At 42.5% G+C, this 20982-nt stretch overlaps 1 protein-coding gene across 6 annotated transcripts in view; it reads right to left on the bottom strand.

Annotated features, from left to right (window-relative positions):
- UTRN (utrophin) overlaps window positions 1–19624 on the bottom strand; it is a 504353-nt gene extending 484729 nt beyond the window's left edge. For 4 of the 6 annotated variants that reach the window (XM_087425188.1, XM_087425183.1, XM_087425189.1 and 1 more), the window contains exons 1-2: window positions 19462–19624; window positions 13365–13536 (exon numbers count right to left, since the gene is read on the bottom strand). In XM_087425188.1, coding sequence (XP_087281314.1) covers window positions 13365–13443 — 79 coding nt within the window. In that variant the 5' untranslated portion in view covers window positions 13444–13536; window positions 19462–19624. Of the gene's footprint in view, window positions 1–13364; window positions 13537–15582; window positions 15696–18768; window positions 18912–19461 lie in introns of those variants that run through there. The other 2 variants (XM_087425184.1, XM_087425185.1) reach the window with 2 other exon arrangements.
- Between the last annotated feature and the right edge of the window lie 1358 nt (window positions 19625–20982).

Raw genomic sequence — 20982 nt, 5'->3', positions numbered from 1 at the left:
TTTCATACTGCCAACCAAGCTATCTTTCTGAAAAACAGTGCTGAGCCAGTCACTAACCCACTTAATATCCTGTAGTGGCTCCCTACAGGGGAAAGATCAAACCCCTTAACCTGCTTCAAAAGAGCTTTCAAAATCTGGCCCCCACCTCTCCCATCATCAGCAACATGCCAGCCACATTCAACTGCCACTACAGACTCACAATGCACTATTCTTTTCCATCAACCTGGAACACCCTTCCCTCATTGTCCACATGGCTACCTCCTCTGTATCCTTCAAGGCACCTCAAATTTCCTCCTCTTAGGGCCCTCTCTCACCAGCCCTACCTTCATTCCCACCAAAGCAAGAGTTTGGCCCTCCTCCTTCCATGTTCCATGGCCTTGTGTACACTGCACCGGTTTTGCAGAGACGTCTATATATACCTCTCTTCCCAACCAGCCTGAGAGCACCTTAAGAACAGAGGTATGTCTTGCTCATCTCTGAGCCAATTATCTAGCAACAATGACTGAACGACAACCATTTGCAGAGTGAATAAGGTATGTACCTAAGCAAGTTTGAATTTTTAAACCATGAAAGTGCATTACTTTATTGAGCGCTTACTTTGTGACTAAGCTACAGGCTGGCATCAGAAAGTCAAATTAGGAAAGCATGTGCCCATCAGCAAGCAAGAAGAGCCAAAAACAGAAATAAAGAGTGAACAAGAGGGAGAGATGGATTCTGGTCGGTGATGGGAGAGTTGAATGCTCTGTGGCATTTTTGCTGATCTTTGAAGGATGGAGGTATCAAAACTGGAACGTCGGGAGGGGAGAACAACCCAGCACAGAAAACAAAGCAAGCCACGTGGCAAAGGCAAGAAAAGGACCACGGGCAGTCCTCACCTGGCACCATTTGCCTCCTTCACAGGGTATTAGGGGAAGGGGGAGGGGCAGTGCTGCTAGAAAGATAAGATGGCCTCAGACTTCCCTAAACGTTTCATTTAAACATACATACAGGGCCGGCCCCGTGGCTTAGCGGTTGAGTGCGCGCGCTCCACTACTGGCAGCCCGGGTTCGGATCCGGGCGCACACTAACGCACCGCTTCTCCGGCCATGCTGAGGCCGCGTCCCACATACAGCAACTAGAAGGATGTGCAACTATGACATACAACTATCTACTGGGGCTTTGGGGGAAAAAAAAAAGGAGGAGGATTGGCAATAGATGTTAGCTCAGAGCTGGTCTTCCTCAGCAAAAAGAGGAGGATTAGCACAGATGTTAGCTCAGGGCTGATCTTCCTCACAAAAAAAATAAATAAATAAACATACATGCAAATGGGCTCCCCTCTCTGAGCAATCGGCCTGGATGCCAGGTCCCCAGAATAAGATCTGTCCAACACCAAACGCTCCACAAGACCAGCCTGAGAGAGAGAGCAAGCAGACGTGTGCATTCTCCAAATACCGACACTCTTCCAGCTCACAACAGGTTACATCTCTTGAAAAAGCATGTCGGTTAAAATCATTCAAGTTGCTCTGATTTTTTTCTATACGCACGGTATTAAAATGGAATTTAATATATGATTAAGGGTCTGATCCACGTTATAGAACTGGCCACTGATACCACACATAAAAGCACAAAAATAAATATCTTTGCACTCTGCAGTATGACATTTTCTAAACACCTATGAAGGAACCACAGAGGTTAACAGTAAACTAGAGCACACATGGAGTTTTATTTAACAGCCCCCCAGATGGTGGTGTTTTTGGATAAGGCTAGGAACCTTCAACACCAAAAAGACTCAGATTTGTTCTCCCAGCCCCGAGTCATACTTGCATTTTAAATTCTAAAAGACAATATATTACAAATCATATACCTGATAAGGTAGACATCTGATAAGGTTCTCAACCTCAGGAGTTCCCTGGGGTGAAATTCTAAACTGGCTCTCATACACGGAGGGCAAGGTGAGACCGAAGAAAGAGGCAGACACTCTAGATTGGTAGGAGGCAGGTTTAATAAGCAAGGGAACTTACATAATGAGGCTTGTCTTGGGTGCCCGAAAGACGAGCAGATCTCTGCCTGACAGCATCTTAAGATTCTATATAGACACCTTAATGGGGTTGAGTCACATATACAGTCCAGATGGTCTCAACAACACATTACTCTCTCAAGGTTGCATCCTTGAGGTGGCTTCTAGTTTGGGAACAGTAGGTGGAATGTACATTCCAAGGACAGGGGACCGGTGAGGAGCCTCTGACTCCCATGACCAGTTTTCAGGTGAACCTGCGGTCATGTCCTCTCAGTGACCTCCTCCAATAGGTTAATATCCAAAATATAAAAAGGACTAATACAACTCAATAGCAAAATAAAAACAAATCTGATTAAAAAATGGGCATAGGATCCGAAGACACATTTTTCCAAAGACGATGAAACAGGTGGCCAGATAGCCATTAATGATTATTCTTAAAAGTCATGTAGATAAGCAATATATTATCAGACTCCCACTAGGTTCCTTATAGATAACATCTCTGATGCTTGGGTCACCATGGTAATGGGGCTTAAATTGTTTTTCAGGAACTGAGAGTTGACTCCTTGTCCAGTTCAGGCCAGTTGAGACCACTGACCCATCAACCGGGCCTGCATGAATGTCCAGTAGGTGACCCTTTGATGAGAGGGGGGCAGAAAACTCCACCCTCAGATCATACTAACACCACCACTTTGTGAACACGTGTCCTATGAAGATCCGTGAAGCTTGACTACTCTTGCACAGATTCTCGATTACCTCACTTTTCCTCACCTCCAATTGTCAATTCCCACACTTCAGACCACCCTGTGCCCCTTTATCCCATAAATGTCCCTAATCCCCATTTTCAGGAAGGCAGATTTGACACTTGTTCTCCCATCTCCTCGCTTGGCTGCCTTGTGAATAAACCCTTTCTCTGCTGCAAGACTCATCATCATCTTGGTGACTGGCATACGTGCAGCAGGGAACACAAGCCTCGTTCAGTAACAAAGACATACAGATGGCCAACAGGTACATGAAAAGCTGCTCACCATCACTAATCATCAAAGAAATGCAAATTAAAACCACAGTGAGATATCACCTCACACCTGTTAGAATGGCTATCACTAAAAAGACAAGAGGGGGGAGGGAGGAGGGTGAAAGGGATAATTCGGTACATGTGTGTGGTGATGGGTTGTAATTAGTATTTGGGTGGTGAACATGATGTAATCTATGCAGAAATAGAAGTACAATGATGTACACCTGAAATTTTTACAATGTTATAAACCAATGTTACTGCAATAAACAAAAAATTAAAAAAAAAGACAAGAGATAGCAAGTATTGGTGAGGATATGGAGAAAAGGGAACCCTTGCGCACTGTTAGTGAGAATGTAAATTGGTGCAGCCACTATGGAAAACAGCAGGGAGGTTCTTCGACAAGTCAAAAATAGAACTACCATATGATCCAGCAATTCCACTTCTGGATATTTATCTGAAGAAAATGAAAACAATAACTCAAAAGATATATGCACCTCCATGTTCATCGCAGCATTATTTACAACAGCCAAAATTTGGAAGCCACCTAAGTATCCATCGATGGATGAATGGATAAAGAAAATGTGGTATACGTATACAATGGAATATTATTCAGCCACAAGAAAAGAAGGAAATCGTGCCATTTGCGACAACATGGATGGACCTTGCGGGCATTATGCTAAATAAAATAAGTCAGACAGAGAAAGACACAGACCGTTTGATCTCACTTATATGTGGAATCTAAAAAAACTGAACTCAACAGATACAGAGAATAGATTGATGGTTACCAGAGGCCGGCTGCTGGGGGGGGGGGGTGCGGGGGCGGGGGGAGCATGCGAAATGGGTACAGGTGGTCAAAAGGTACAAACTTCCAGTTATAAAACAAATAAGTCATGGGGATGTAATGCACAGCATGATGACTATAGTTAATAATATCTGAAAGTTGCTAAGAGAGTAGTAGATCTTAAAAGTTCTCATCACAAGAAAAAAACTTTTGTAACTATGATGACAGATGGTAGCTAGATTTATTGTGGTGATTATTTTGCAATATACACAAATATAGGATCATTACATTGTACACCTGAAACTAATAAAATGTTGTATGTCGATTATATCTCAACTTTAAAAAGACAATATGATTTTAAAACCGGCAATATAACAATTAACTTTGAAGAACAGATCGTTTACAACTTAGAACCAAATTTTGTTTTTAAGTCTATTTCTTCTCTGGGGGTAAATTTTACTGGTCTTATTTTGTGGTCTGTTTCAATTAAATCTGAAAAGGCTCCCTTCTAAGTAGTTCAGTGAAACTTACCCACACTTCCACATGGCCAACCTCCACACAAAAGCCTCTGTTCACATAGAAATTAACCCACTCAGGCCTTACCAGATGTTCCTTTTTAAGGCTCCATCTTAAAACTGTAGCAGGAACAGGTCCCATTAAATTCTGAGACGTGATCTCAAATTCCATACAATAACATACAAAGAAGTGATTACGCATCTCGACCCACACTGAAGGTTATTTAATCAATGAAGAAATGAAGATCACTTCTTGTATCTTCAAAGAGGTAAAAACATTGGAGCTCAAAGGCATTACTGAAAATAAGTGAAGGACTATGAGATTGGGAGTTTAGTGTTTGGTTTGATTTGGTTAAATGAATATACAGACAACCCAAGACCTCTGGGGTGCATTTCTGGATCCTTCCAGAACTTGCTATGGTGGTCCATAAGTCACTTAAATCCTGATTCATCTGTGACATAAAAATCACTATTCATCTTTTAAAATTCACCCATTTTCAAAGAATGCTAGGCAAATATTTTATATCAAGAGGAAATGTAGTTACATTAAATATAAGTACTAGATGTCACCTATTTAAAATTACAAAAACAGGGCCGGCCCTGTGGCTTGGTGGTTAAGTGCGCACACTGCAATGCTGGTGGCCCGGGTTCGGATCCCGGGTGCGCATCGAGGCACCACTTCTCCGTCCATCCTGAGGCCGAGTCCCACATACAGCAACTAGAAGGATGTGCAGCTATGACATACAACTATCTACTGGGGCTTTGGGGGGAAAAAAAAAAAAAAAATTACAAAAACAGGGAGGCAAATATATATGTAATAATTTTCTCTATCCTTAAAGAAGATAAGAAAACTAACATAATGTTATGTTAATGATGTTATGTTTATGTTTTACACTCTATCATATCTTAGAAATCATCCCATAAAAATACAGAAAGAACTAGTGGTTTTTAATTACAAATTATTCCACTGTATGAATACATTATAACAACTAAAAAGAAAAACAAATGAAAACTAGCATAGAGGATGAACGTAAGGGTTTCTCCACCATGAGTCAAAAACAAATCTGTCTTGGAAATAATTTCTTAGAAAATATACACAATAATTTTTTATGATGAATTAATCACAGGGCTCCATGAAAGAATTCAAGATCTGACTTTAGGCTCACAGCAGGAAAATGTGAAATACACTGAGGAGAACACCAAGGCGCTCCAGGAAGAAATATTTCAGTGCTGAATATTCTGGTATGATCTTCTGGTTTAATGGGTCACAACGAGAAATACACCTACAAGTTTCATCCCTCTTGTCACCCACTTTCCATGGTTTTACCTTCAACAACCCAAACTCTCTTCAAAGAACAAAGCAAAAGAAAAAACGTCCAATACTAAGAAATCCGTTACCTTTTAAAATTGTTTAAAGGAAAGTGTTTGTAAGTGGAAACAACCTTCCATATTTGATTACAGCCCTCCTTGCTCCTTTGAAAGGCACAGACTACTTTCACTTTAGTTCCCAATGTCTTAAACCCGCCTCTTTTGTCCATAAATCAATGGCACTCAACAGAATAACCCGAGGAGCTTCTTGAAACTCCAGACGCAAGGGCTGCCCCCACGTGACTCAATGGGAATCCCAAAGGGTGGTTCTGAGAGGCAGCCTGAGTTAGGAACTTCATACCGGATGAGCCCAAAATCCGACTTGCAAAATAAAAGTATATGTATACATCCATGTGATTACTGAATTAACGTCAAGTGACGTGATATATACATAGCCTATGAGAAGCAAGAGACATAATCAATTTGTATCAACCTCAAAATGCTATCCCCGCCTCCCCCAGTCTTCTTCACATAAATACCATCTACCAACATCTTAACTAGAAAACGGAATGGAAGAAATTTGCAAATATTAAAACTATGGAATTAGAAAAGACAGTATAAATAGATACTTTTTCAAGTACAGTAGATATATTGATTTCAAAACCGTACCGCTTTAGAGATACAAAGTCACACTTTTTATTGAGTTTCTCTGCTCCAGGTCATGTGCTTGTTTCCACTCCTTGAAAACAAGTTTGGTACATAATCAAGCAGTAAAATTATTGAACTGGACAGACAGCATAATAACTAGCCGGCCACCCACTCACCAAAAAAAGTTCATTTGAAAATGTTCACCTATGAAATGTTATTCTCGTGCTTCATATTTTGAGCTCAACGGCCACGATAGACGGAACTGTGTTTTTTTTTTTTTTTAAGAAATTGGGTTCTCAAAACCAATGTGAGGTTGTACCACCTCAAACCTTAATCTTAGCTGCCAAATGAGCACATACAAACAATCCCCCTTATTAACCAGGCCAGGAGGACAAGCTTCTGATGGAGAAGACCCACAGGATATAAATGCGCCTCAGGTATTTGGCTGTTCAAAGGCACCAGTGTAAAGGCTACAAGGAAGGTGGAAACTACATGCCTCCTGCAATTGACATGCGTAAATCCAGGGGGAGAGGAAGCCAAAGAGAAAGAGCTGGATAACCTTCGACTTGTCAGTCCACAGCCATCCTTCTGAGAGTCAATATATATTAAAAACTCACACTGACTCACATTTCAAATAGTGAAGTGAGTGTATTTATTATTGAACAGTTAAAGCATACAAAAAAATCAAAATAATAATAAGGTAATTACCTCTGCCTCCACACACAGCTTAAGGAGAAAAGAAAATCTAGCCAATATATATGAAACCACCTGAGTATCCTTTCACAATTAAATTTTAACTAATATTCACAACTGTTTCAATGATCTTGCACGCTCCCTGATCCCCAGAAAATCCTCATATTCGCATCTAGTTCAAATAACGTTCAGTGAAATTGAGTTTTCCATTCTGTCTATATTATTAATAGACATTATTAATAGACATATATTATTAATGTACCCCCATTGCTTAGAACATTCTTGGCAATTCACGTTTTCCGATGGTGAATGGACCACATACAAAGCTTTCACAAGCATGGGTACAGGTCATGAGAATCACGTTACTACAGAAAACTTTCCTGTGATTGCATTACTTCAGCATAATGAGGTAAGAACAAGGAGAATATTTTTACACTAATTACAAGAATAGCTGCTCTCCTCGGTCAGAATTGAATTTCCATCAGGGTTACTGTCCCTCACAACGAATCCTCGGGGCTCATGGGAAAAACCAAACCTGCTCAAAGACCTCCCTTCAAAACACAGGTATTCCAGCCAAGTCAAGTTTCAGGGGAAGAAAAAAAAAAAGAGGAACTATTTTTTACAGCCCCTTAAGCTCTTCAGAAAAATCCCCTCACAGTTATTTCTTTAACTGAAAGAGAACGAAGTCCACAACTTAACTACTGTCCTTCCTAAAGAAAGGCCTCTGACAGATAAACAAATAAGGCAACTTTCCTCATCATTTTCATAAACTGAATCTTGTTAAGCAAGTGTACTTGACTGCAAACATAGCATCTTTTCAGGCTTGCTATAAATGTAACCAGGTATAATATTCCATATTAAATCATTCATTTTACTTTTATTTCAATGGCCTCTCTTTTGTTCCCTCCCCCTCCCCCAACCTCTACCAAACCTTTCAATCCCGCAGATACCCATCTGGGCATCAGACCAGGCCTTCAACTGCTCCAAATCGCAGTGCATCTGAAACCCACTACCTTTTGTCACCAGCCAGTGAAAAGCCTTGAGCAGCAGTCCGAGGACAAGAGAAAAGAGAATTCACGTCAGAAGCATATTATCAATTTCACTACCTTCCACCTGGAGGACTGCCTGTCCTCTGGTATTTTCTTTCCTCTTTGCTAACTCTTAAGAGAGAATGACAGAGACCAGAGCCAGGGAGGCCAGGACAGGCCTGGGAGCAGCAGGCTGTGTCTCCTATAATTGACCCTCCCTGGGTAGGACTATGATGCCAACGAGGGGCCTAGAGAGGCTCTACCTCACAGCCCAGGGTCCCAGCTCTGGTAACTATGAAGGAAGAGGCAGAGGGATGTATAAATCCTATTAATACCGCACAAAACTTATCAGCACTAGATTTAGGTACAAAATGAAGAAAACTCATCCAGCAGCCACGGAACAAACTACCATATAAATTAAAGGCTCCGCACTATGTAGAGGTCAAATGTAGGGTTTCTGGAGTCAGATCACCTGAGTTCTAATCCCAGCTCTGGCATTTTCTAGCTCTGGAGCCCTTTTCATTGAATAAACATCCAATGCTCACCTACTATGAGCTAGGCACTGGGCTTGGTACCGGGGATGTACTGGTCCCTGCTCTTGTGGAATTAAATTCTAGTGAGAAGGACATTAACAAACACAAGAAAAGTGCCAGATCACAATAAGAACATATGGGGAACTTTTAAGTACCATGATGTGCCACATAACGGTGATTCGGTCAACGCCAGACCACATATAGGACAGTGGTCCCATAAGATTAGTACCACATAGCCTAAGTGTGTAGTGGGCTATACCATCTAGATTTGTATAAGTACACTCTATGATGTTCGAACAATGACAAAATCGCCTAACACGCATTGTATCCCCACTGTTAAGCGACACATGACTGTACAGTGATACAGTCGAGTGACGACTGGGAGAGCTACTTCCTAAAGTCAGCAGGGAAGACCTCTCAGAGATGACATTTAAGCCTAGATCTAAATGACAAGAAGGAGCCTGTCAAGCAAAGGCAGAGGGAAGAGGGACGTGCAAAGGCCCTGAGGTAGGCACAACTGGGCCTTTAGAGAAATAGAAGGCAGGCCAATGTGGCAAATTACCGCTGTGTGGCTCACGTTTGTCATTTGTAAACTAGTGGTGAGGATTAAATGCTTGCACCCTATCTGCACACCATCTGCATTCAATAAATGTAAATTGCTAGAATTCTCATCATTGTCATCACCAGTGAGATCCCATCATTGGAGGTGTGCAAGCAGAGGCTGGGTAACCACCTCATAGGCACGGCCAGGTTAGACGGCCTCTAAGGTTCCTTCAACAATTAGATCCTAAGATTAGACAAGAAGAGAAAAAGTGAAGGAAGAAATGATAAAATTGTACTCTCAGGCTTCCTGCCCAAGGTCGTCTAAAGAATGTACTGAATCGTACAACAATGTGGAGCCTACCTAATTCATTCAACAAATGGCCGTTTCCCATCTAAGAGTCTATGAGTCGAATCTCCCGACCGTCCCCACCACACCTTCTTCAGCCCTAAGATCTGCCCTCTTTAGGGGGCTCTGGGCTAACACTTACCACAACAGGGCTGAGAAGCACAGAAAAGAATGACTTACTCTACATTACTAGCTTTAAAGGGTGTTAGCTATCGACAGAATGCAATAGCAGAGACGATATTCTTTTATTTTATATGCATCTCCCACCGTTTTATGACATCATGTTTAAAAGGTTCCAGGTAGAAGTTTTCGCATCACAGACTCCATGGGCAATACATTCACATTTTTAAAAAAACTCTTATTCTTGGCCTACTCTCTCAAAATATTTACTAACTTGTTCAGCTTTCTGAAGCCCACTAATTGACACTGTCAAAGATGCAGTCACTGATGAAGAACTTATGCATCTTTAAGTTAGGGAAAGAAAGGTCTACTTCTACCCAACCCCAAGCCCTTAATCATTAAAGCTCATATTCTTTCGAGTTCTTTTCTAAAATTCATTCAAATCCAAGGCAAATGTACTACCACTGTAAAGAAATGTTTGGCTTTTATATTTATGAAACTATTATTTCATCGCCTACCCTGATAATGTCATATATCTGTGTAGATGGTGGAAATGATTTAAAAAAAATTTTTTAAACCTCACACACAGCATAAAGCAAATTAATATTGAACGAGGGCAATATAAGCAACCCCAATAACCTAACATAAAATGCACAAATATTTTTATTATGCTAGACTTTTAGACTATCCAAACTCAAGGATTTGGGGAAGACGAAGAAGAGAAGAATCTTCATAAACCAAGAGATTAAATTTATCAATATACTCTCAACATTAGTTTTTTCCCACCTTCATCTCTGCCCCCTTCCCTATACCCAATCCCCAAAAGGAAGAAACCTAGAGGAGCAGATTAGCATGAAAATTCTCCTATAGGAAAACATTCCTTTAAAATAACGAAAAAGTAACAACTTCAGCATAGAACATGTCCAAGGAGGATCTCTAAAAATATGCATTATATGTAGGTGAGTCCTTTGACTTAAGCTGAACTAAAAATCCTATTTCAATACATAAATTTTGGCACATCATGAGACATTACCACTGTATACTAATATTTCCCTTAAAAGAATCAGAAATGTACCTTCCAGAAAGCAAGATTGGGACTAACAGGCCCATTCAAATCCAAATTTATCTACTGGCTTTTGCAACATAATCCAGCAAAAAGAATGTGATTCCTTTCTCAGCTACGCAACAGCTAACTTTTCAATGTGTTTTAAAGTAGGTGCCACCAAAAAAAAGAAAAATGTAATCCTCATAGCCTTGGCATTAAAAAACTCTAAGCAACTGAAGAGTCTTTAAAAATATAAGAACTAAGTAATACAGGCTCATTGAAGAACTTTAGAAAATACGTATGAGCAAAAGAGTGTCACCCTGTGAAATTTTTTTGAAAAAATATTTTTCACATAAATGGCTTCATCTTGCACATATTTTTTTACCTAACAATATATCCAGAACATATTTCTATGCTCAAATATACATCCATAACATTTTTATGAATGCATAATCTACTTTACAGATATACTCTAATTTAATTAACTCCACCGAGATTCTATATGATCTGTTCAGATGCCCTACAATAAAGGAACAGAGGAGGTTTAAACCACTATTTCCGAAAGTTATTTGCTCATGACATCCGTTTTTGAATTACACATTAGAACTTGTGCTCCTTTCAAAATACTTTGGGGAAAAGGATGACTTAACCAATCCTCAATATCGGATTTTTATGGTGTTTCCAATTTCCTTCTATTAGAAAAATGCTATGATCAACTTCTTGCTTGTACATTTCTGTGTGTTCCCTAGGAAAAAAACTCTAAAAATAGAGTTATGGGGCCAATTGGCATGCATGTTAAAAACATGATATAAAAACATATAAATAAATAAATACGTGCTAATTTCTGCCCAGCTGTCCCCCAATAGTGTATGAGAACTGTCAGTCTTTTTAAATGATCATTTTTAATTTAAAAAACAGTTTGGAAGATGTGTGCACTCATCATATATACCCAGTATTTTTAAACATACAATTACATCTTTATGGACATGGCTAAAGTACATAGTTATAAATACCAAAGGTCTTACTGTAATGGAGGTTGACTCAGAAGACTATTTAAGAATACACCTCCTCACAATTTATAGCATATGACAAGCACGGATATGTTAAATTCTCTCACTTTCATTTTCCTCTTTGTTACATTTACATATTTCTGGATATACATTTTGTACTCTTAAGAAGACATTAATAATCCTTTATATCTACATAGCACTTTATACTACTAAAACATTTAAAGCAAAAAGAATTTTAGAAGAATAAAACATCCTCAGAGCACACTTTAAAACAGGATATTAAGCTGTACTTCTAAAAGATCCTTCGAGCTACACAATACAGTTGGTCCACCACATCCACAAGTTCTGCATTCGCGGATTCAACCAACCACGGATGGAAAGGTCTACCACAGCTGTCTGTACTGAATACGTACAGATTTTTTGTTTCTTATCATTATTCCCTAAACAGTACATTATAACAACTATTTGCACAGCTTTTACATTGTATTAGGTATTATAAGTAATCGAGAGATGATTTAAAGTATGCGGGAGGGTGTGCATAGGTTATATGCAGATACTATGTCATTTTATATAAGGGACTTGAGCATATGCAGACTTTGGTATCAGAGGGCGTCCAGAACCAATCCCCGGGGATACCGAGGGATGACTGTAGTAGCTACATATTTAGAGCCAAGACTATATTAATCAAAATCTTTACCAATCAACCAACATCTGTATCACAGAGAGAAGCGTGTGTCTTAAATGTATATCTCTATTAATTTAGAGCTTATTTGCAGTGCATATTTTTGCAATTTCAAATTTCAAATAATAAGAAATAGGCTCCTAACATAATATAAAGATGGTTCACTCAGCAACACAGCCTTTAGGTTCCTTTTTTGTTTTTAAAGTGACACTGGATGTAATTTTATACCTCAAAGTAACTCTCCAAGTTACTTAAGTATAGTGCTCACACTCAGGGTGGAGTTCCGTGTAATTTTCAAAGCTCAGAAAGGTCCTGTCTGCTCAAAAATATCTCCCCTTAGCGCCTGTCTCAGAACCATATTTGAAGGTTTTTAAAAATACAGACATTTTTATTCAATAGGTCTGGAGCAGAGCCCGTGCATCTGCATTTTTTTAAAAACTCCCCAGTTGATTCATTTCTACAGCCAGAGTCAAAAGCACTTAGTTATATAAAAGATTGGGGGAGGGAATGGTGTCCTTAGGTCCCCAATTTAAATGTTCACATGAAAACCATGAATCTGTCTTAGTCTAGTTTATTAGATTACCCAGGTGCAAACTGTACCCTGAGATGGTTCATAAGAAGTTTCAAGAAGGGAAGCAAAGACAGGACACATGTTGGCCTAGCACTGGCCACCAAAAGGGATGGGGTGAAGATATATGGTGATGGAAGCAAAACTGGAGAAGACCCATCCTTCCAGAAACCATGGTACTTCCTACTTTAAGCATATAATCCCTTCAACTTCATGAAATAGGCCAAAAAGAAGACAATGCTCGGCTGTGGTTTTGTGTATACAGGTGTAGTCTTATAAATGCACAGCATTCAACTACAGGTAGCAATTTCACAATTGCCAGTCAACAAACGATGAGACCAAATCAGGTTGAGAAATTAAGACAGGGCACTCAGAGGCATTACATTACCTTTTACAATATAACAGTCATTTATATAAGTATGTTTCTCAAAAGAAAGTTGTCTCACAAGAACAGTGCAAAACAAGCCAAAAAACCTATGTCTTCCAAGTAGTTTATGCATAAAAATCTGTCATTTTCTTAAGCTTCCATTACCTACCAGATCGGGACTTAATGATATCACTGAACTCGTTCTGCCCGTCGTCGGGCCTGGCCTCCTGCTCTCCATACTTGGCCATCTTTGCTGAGTTTCAATATAATCCAAAGACTTTACTAAATCCTCTTTTTTGAGACTTTCAGTTTTCTATAATGGTCCAGCTTGACATCAATACCTAAAGAGAAAAGGGAAAGCATTAACTTGAAAATATATATATATACACATATATATTATTTAATATATATAGTCATATGCAGTTATATATAGTAACCACTCAGCAAATGTTTATTCAGTGCCTACTGCGTGTAAGGCACTGCTCTGGACAATGGGGTTATGACTATCAAAAAGAGACACAGCCTCTGCCCTTATGAAGTTTATAGACACTAAGCAGTTAATTATACCACGAATTATTTCATTATAATACTGATAAGTGACAAACATACAAAGAAGAAGCATAGAGTAATGCTGTCATACAGCAGAGGAATCTGACCTGCCCCGGGCAGTTAGAGAAGGCTTTCTTGAAGAAGTGACATTTGAGCCAAGCCTTCAAGGATGAAACAGATCTCATTACCCAAAAAGAAAGGTAGGAAGAGAAAAAGGTAAGAGCCTCCCATGTGAAGCGGCAGGCAGAGTCATGGAGCGTTCAAGAAGCTGAGGGAAGGCCAGTGTTTGTGGAGAGAAGACAGCCAAGAGAAGAGAGATGTTGAACTAGGTGAGGTAGGTAGACAGGACCAGGGACAGGGCCTTGGAGACCATGTCAAGGTTTTTGATCTTTCTGTGAAGAACAGTGCGGAACCAGGAGATGGTTTTAAACCAGGAAGTAACATGATCCGATTTGCCTTCTTAAAAGATCGTTCTGGCTTGTAGGTGGACCAGAGTGATGTGTGGGGAGCCATGAAGAATATGGCAGATCAGAACAAATGTTCATTGAAGAACCTAGGCCATGGGTACATGGGTGTTGAATGAAAATTTCTTTCAACTCCTCCATATGTTTGAAAACTTTTCATAATAAAATGTTGGGGAAAAAATTCCTAACCTTAACCAAGTGATCAAACTTCACATGACCAAGAATGGGGCATCGTGTGACGCAATGGAAAATACACTACATCATCCATATAGTATCCTTGCTTAAATGTTTAACGTGAAGCTTATCAGGAGCAGACAAATCTAGACTGTGGATAGTCTTCAAAACAAATTGCCTACTCTTCAAAATTGTCAGTGTCATGAATAACACCACCACCTGAGAGAGGGGCGAGCTTTGTGGATTAAAGGAAACTAGACGTGACAACCAAGTGTAATCCTTGATTGAATTCAGAATTTTTAAAAATAAACATTTTGGAGATAATTTGAAAAATCTGAATTTAGGCTGTATATTATACAATATTATTGTATTGATATTAAAGTTCTCTAATATTGGTTAATGGTTTTGTCATTATGCATGGGAATGTCTTTGATTGTAAGACACATGATGAAATATTTAGCAATGAAGTGTGATATCTCCAACTTAAGTTCAAACAGGACAGCATATATCTATCTGTGTACACATACATACACCCACACACAGAGAGAGAGAGAGATAAAGCAAACATCGGAAAATGATAACTGGAGAATCTAGTTAAAGAGCATATGTAATAAGTGTAATATTACAAGAAGGAAATGATTGTGGCCTAAACAAGGGTAGACGGGAAAAAGTGGGTGGATATGTGGGGTATCTAGATATTAAATACAGAAAGTCAATGGGACTTGGGAACTGATTGGCTATGAGAGGTTCAGGACACTAAGGTGTAAAATGACTGCCCAGTTTGGCTCGGGCAGTCAAGTAGGGCGAGTCTTCACAGAGCTGGGGAACACTGCAGGGTAAGTCAGTGGCGGAAGGAATAATGAATGTCATTTGGACTTGCTGAGTTTGAGGTGCCTCTGAGATACATAAACAGAGATAACCAAAAGGTCTGATCTCAGGAATGGTCTGGATTAGATATAATATATAATAATATATATAATATATAGTGGTTCTATCCACTGACACAGATTTCATTCTGGAAGGTACATCATACAAATCCTGCTGAGTATAGATATCACTCAAATAAAATATAAATTTTTTTTTGTGAGGAAGATTAGCCCTGAACTAACATCCACTGCCAATCCTCCTCTTTTTGCTGAGGAAGATTGGCCCTGGGCTAACATCTGTGCCCATCTTCCTCTACTTTATATGAGACGCTACCACAGCATGGCTTGACAAGAGGTGCACAGGTCCACGCCAGGGATCCGAACCCATGAACCCGGGCTGCCGAAGTGGAGCGCACGCACTTCACCGTTGAGCCACCAGGCCGGCCCCTTAAATAAAGTAATTTTAATCTTTAGTAATTAATTACTCAGAAGCATCTACAAGATTTAAAGAATTGAAGATTCTATCCTGCAGTACCACTTTTTTTAAGAATGTCAATAGAGTACTGCATTGCTCCCCAGTAATTCCTGAAACATGCTGTCCCCCCAACCCAGACAGAATCAGAATTCAAGTTTAAGTTTGGCAACTTGACTCTAACCCAGCAGCCCCTTAAGAGCACCCCAAATGCCAATTAAATAAATTTATCATTTAATTGGGAATATAACAGCCAATACATCCAAATATTAATCTGCAAATAATGGACATTAATTCACATATAACAAAAGATGTCAGAACCAGAGTTTACTGCCAGCTAGGACTGAACAACTCAATTCTTTGATTCAAGGACAACCCATATAGTATTATTATTTTATATTTCATTTTACATATTTGTGTAATATTTAGTATTTTATATATTATAATGTTTTATGATATATAACATCAAGGAAATACCATATAATATTAATTTATTATAAAATAAATATAGGCTATACATAATAATTTTTTCTTCCTTGGAAAAACTTACCTTGGAAAAAAGTTTGAAGTGTTAAAGAGTTTGAGGCAGATGAAAACTATGATAGATTGCTAAAGCTTTATAACAATTTCCTCTCCAGTAGGAAGGAATATGTGGATTGGATCATCAGTCTGGTGGATTTTATGAGCATGTAAAAAACTTTTTTCATTTTTTACATTGGTCTACTACTGTTAATACTTTATGGATTAATACTCTATGGATTATTATGTAATTAAGTTCCTTTTTAGGGGTACGTGACTGTAAAAGATTTGCTGAATTCTTAAATTATTTTATTATATTCAAGAACCAAAAACTTTGTTCAGAAGAATGCATATAAAATTTTATTATGGAAAATCAGGTTTGCTCAACAAAAATTCTCTTTCCTGGAAAGCAACTAACTATTCCCTTTGAGAGAGATTTCTAATGCTCTCCTTCAGAATTGGTTTTAGCCAAGGGTCTTCATCTCAATACTTCCCATAGACCTTTCCCACTGCATAAAAGAGAAAAGTAAACCATTTACACAGGATCTTATTCCATTTGTGCATTAATATTTCTTCATTATGTTATTTTGCCACTCTCTTTAACATAATTTCTCAAATTTTCTCATCGTTTTTTTTTTCTTTTGGTGAGGAAAATCGGCCCTCAGCTAACATCCATTGCCAATCTTCCTCTTTTTGCTGAGGAAGATTAGCCCTGAGCTAACATTCATGCCCATCTTCCTCTACTTTATATGTGGGACACATGCCACAGCATGGCTTGATGAGCAGCACATAGGTCTGCACCCGGGATCCGAACCTGCGACCCTGGGGGCACCAAAGCGGAGTGGGCAAACTTAACCACTACGCCACTGGGCCAGCCCCTACAAATCTTCTCTTCTTGATAATCAAAATCCCTTATATGCTACAAAGATACAGCATAAAGGAGGATCAGAGGACAAGGAAAGAATAGGAAGGAGGGAGAATCACAGAAGATCCCTTAAACAGTGAGGGCCACTATGTTGCCGCAAATGGCCAGGGGGCTCCAGGCTGAGTAACCCATGGCAAAAGATGCCTTCTTCTAAATCGCTAAATGCTGTAGAGATCTATAATTGGTCCTCAGAAAACAGAATCAAAGTTTGATCACCAACACTGTGTGACCCTCCACTTCCACATCTATGACATGGAGGGAAGGTCATCTTCCACACACAGCCAGGGGAGAAACTGAGAACAAATCACAGGGATATTGCTTTACGAGCTCTAAGCCCTATGCAACTGTAATTTACTGTTCCCACTGCTCTAGCTTTCTGTTTCACCATAACGATGTTCTGCAAAGTTTAGCCAGCTCTTTCTCACCAAAACCAATACACTCAACTTTCTCTTCACTAACTCCTTCTTTAGAACATTTCTGGCTGTCACACGGACCAGAAACCATGCGTGTGCAGCAATAAACCTGGCGTGAAAGGATGGGAGAAGGCCTTAAAGGCAAAACTGTTTTAATTTTAAAGCCATTTGGAATCACACAACGCAAGAATACAAGTCTGCTCAACAATGTGCAGTTAGGATGGAAATGCGGTGTCGGTCCTCGGGCAAAAACTATTCATTCATTTACACTTGGAAGCAAAACCTCGGAACGCCAGACATAGTGGAAAAGAAGTCCAAGCGGGCGACTTGGCCGCCCTGCTTGAGACATAGTAAAAGAAACCGCCCCTTGCCAAGAACTGCCATTCACTCGAGGAAGCGCTCCAAGGGAAGGTTAATAGTACAGTGATTAATACTGTTTACAGGGGCAATAAATTGTCAGCAAACACCCAAAGGAGAGTTAAAGAGCTGTCTCATCGGTCCCATAAACGCGGGTAAAGGGGGCGGGGACTGACTCCGCGTAAACCTTGGCCCTCGCCGCCTGGTACTCTGGAAGCTGAGACAGCCGCGAGCTTCGCATTCCTCCAGCTCTCGCCAGCCCCGCAGCGCTATCGGCAGGCTGCGTCCCCCGCGCCCACCGGCCCCCAGCCGGGAGGGGCCCACCCGACTCCCCGAGGCCCGTGCGAGTGACAAAGGGATGGATGCGGCCGCGAGCTCCGGCCCCGACCCGGGGAATCGGGGCTCCCCCGAACTCGGTGCGCTCCGGCCACGGCCACTGGTGCACTGACCCTCTCATACGCCGTATGGGGAACTGACCCGGGAGACCTTGGTGACCCAGGTGACCTGGAGGCTGGGAAAGAGGAGGCTCTCCCGGGACATCACAGAGATCAGGGCCGTTAGACCCAGGGTAGACCTGGGGCTCTCCAGTGCAGTGTAAAACAAAGTGCGCCCCCCGCCCCCCCCCAGCTCTTGGAGGTCGGGTACGTTTTCTCCTCCTCTTGGAACAAGCCTGGAACGAGTCCCTTTCGTAATCTGGGGCTTGGGAAAAAAATTCTCTTTGAACAGCGTGCCTTCGAAAAGTTGCACAGCCTAAAATGAGTGCTGTATTGGTTTTTTAAGTGGCCTTGGGCAACCAGAGCTTCCGACCCGGGGCCAAACTGGGGCATAAATTACCTTATCAGTTGCAGCAAGAGATGCCAAGAGTTCGGAAAACCAGAAGAGGCGACTGCGCGAAAGAACGCACGGATTGGGCAGCCCTCATCCCCTCTCCGGAGCCCCACCTTCGGGAGCAGCAACGGCCTGAAGGTCAGGCACATTTCCTGCCAGGCGGACGGCTGGGAATCGCTCCCTGCCCGCCGCCCACACTGCCAGCCTCTCCCCACCCTCTCCTCGCGGACACCTCCGGGCCCCGCCTTCCCCGGGCTGGGGTGTGTGTGACAGGCCCTCCTAGGAGGCCACGTCCCCTCTCGAGATCACCGGCCCAGCGCCTCTCACCGCGCGAGGCACGGAAGCGCGACCCCCTCACCCGGGAGGGGAAGAGGATTGGGGGAGCCAGGCAGCAGCACAGAAGCAGCTGGATGAGTTTGAGTCGTTTGCTACTATATGGATTCCGAGGATCTCCACGCGCGAGCTTTCTCCACGTTTCTAGCATTCTCTCTCCCGCCGAGGGGAGCTGAACCGAGGTTCCGAGGAAAGTGCACGCAAAAGTTGGTTACATCTTAGCCTCAGCCCTGAGAAGGAGCTCGGCATGCGGATCCTGGGCGCAGAAGCCGCAGAAAAGTCCATTCTCCCCGCAGCCCACACCCCGTTTCCTCGGGGCCGCGGTCACAGTCCCCAGCCCGAGGCTTCAATAATGCACGGGCTTACCTGCTCGCCTAACCAGCGGCCGCCCCCGCGTCCCGAGCGGGCCGGGGGCTCCTCTGCTGAGTTGGGTCGTAGTAATCGCGGGGAGTGTGCGCGCGTGGGTGATACGATGCGCCGTTTTTTAAAAATGATATGTGGAGAACCAGACAAGGTCCGAAAGAAAAAAAAAAAATTTGACACCCGATCGAAAACGCCCCTGACTTGTGCAATCTTCCTGCCTGGTAGTTCCGCCAAAAACAAAACAGTCCAAGTGCAAACCTGGAACCGGCGCGTAGGCACCAAGTTTGCCAAACACGAGAGTTTTCCGTCCGCAGAAATGACCCAAAAGAAGGGGGGCGCCGCTCCCCGGGATTCCCCAATCGGCTTCGGGAGCCGGAGGCTCCTCCTCGCCCCTCGGCGGGAGAAAGCCCGCGGCAGGCGGCGGCTGCCCGCTCCCCTCCTCCGAGGAAAGGCGACTCCACAACTTTGTGCGCGAGCGGCTCGCGCCTCCGGCTCCTCCTCCTCCTCCTCCCTCCTCTCCTCCTCCTCCTCCTTCTCCCCGCCGCCGGCCTGCCCCTTTGTTGGAGCGCAGCGCAGGAGGCCGAGCAGGGAGGGTGGGGCGCAGGACCGATCGGTCGCGCGCCGCCGCCCCCTTGGCACTGGGCGCGCGTCCCCGCACCCCGGGGTCCCCTCTCCGAGGAGGAGGAGGCCGAGCCGGGCCGGGCTCCAGCGCTCCCGGCTCCCTCGCGGCTCTCCCGCCCCGCCGCCGCCGGCCCAGCAACTTTGTTCTGCACGATCAGCCTCTCCCGGCTCCCGGTTCGGCCCCGGCCCGGCCCAGGCGGCCACCGCGGGCTGGGCTCCGAGAACGTGGCGCCCCGGGTCACCTGACCGCGCGCCCCGTCAATCAGCGCCCGCCCAGCGCGCCCTCCCCGCCCGCAGCAGCGGGCCTGGCGCTCGGTGGCCTGGGCTGCGCGCCCCGCCGGCTCCCGGAGCGAACTGTGCGTGCCGGGAGCCGGGAGCGAGGATGGATGCCGGCGCAAACACAGTCCCCTTTATTCACATTATCCCAAAATGTGAGTCACGCCCCCACTCCAGGCAAACCGGGTAGTTCGAGGGATTGTTTTGTCCTTTAGATGTAAATCTCCATTAGCCCCTCCACTCACTCCATCTCAGTTTACTGACTTTTTGGTCCTAGTTCCAGGGGTGTATTTATTTTATATAGTTTTCTTAGTGTCGTTTTTAATAGTCAAAAAATCTTGAAATTTCGTTTCATATTCGTTCATACCTACAAATAGTGTTTACACAGACCTTTTTTTTTCTGTTTTTCCAATACACACACACACGCACATACATCTATTATAGAGCCTGTCTCAAGGCTGAGGCGGTGATCAAAAATATTTGGGAAGAGAAGAGTTTGTGCTGTGTATTTTTCTTATGTACATATTTCACTCCCCATGTGTTCCTGTGATTCTTTTCTATGATCATCACGCTTGGGAGGAGGAAGAAAAAACAGCAACCTAAGTTCCTAGTTCACATAAACAAAGA

Source organism: Ceratotherium simum, chromosome 38, assembly GCF_057802395.1.
Source record: "Ceratotherium simum simum isolate JZ-2026a chromosome 38, ASM5780239v1, whole genome shotgun sequence".
NCBI lineage: Eukaryota > Metazoa > Chordata > Mammalia > Perissodactyla > Rhinocerotidae > Ceratotherium > Ceratotherium simum.
Note: the sequence above shows the minus strand (reverse complement) of the source record. Positions and strands in the feature narration are given on the sequence as shown.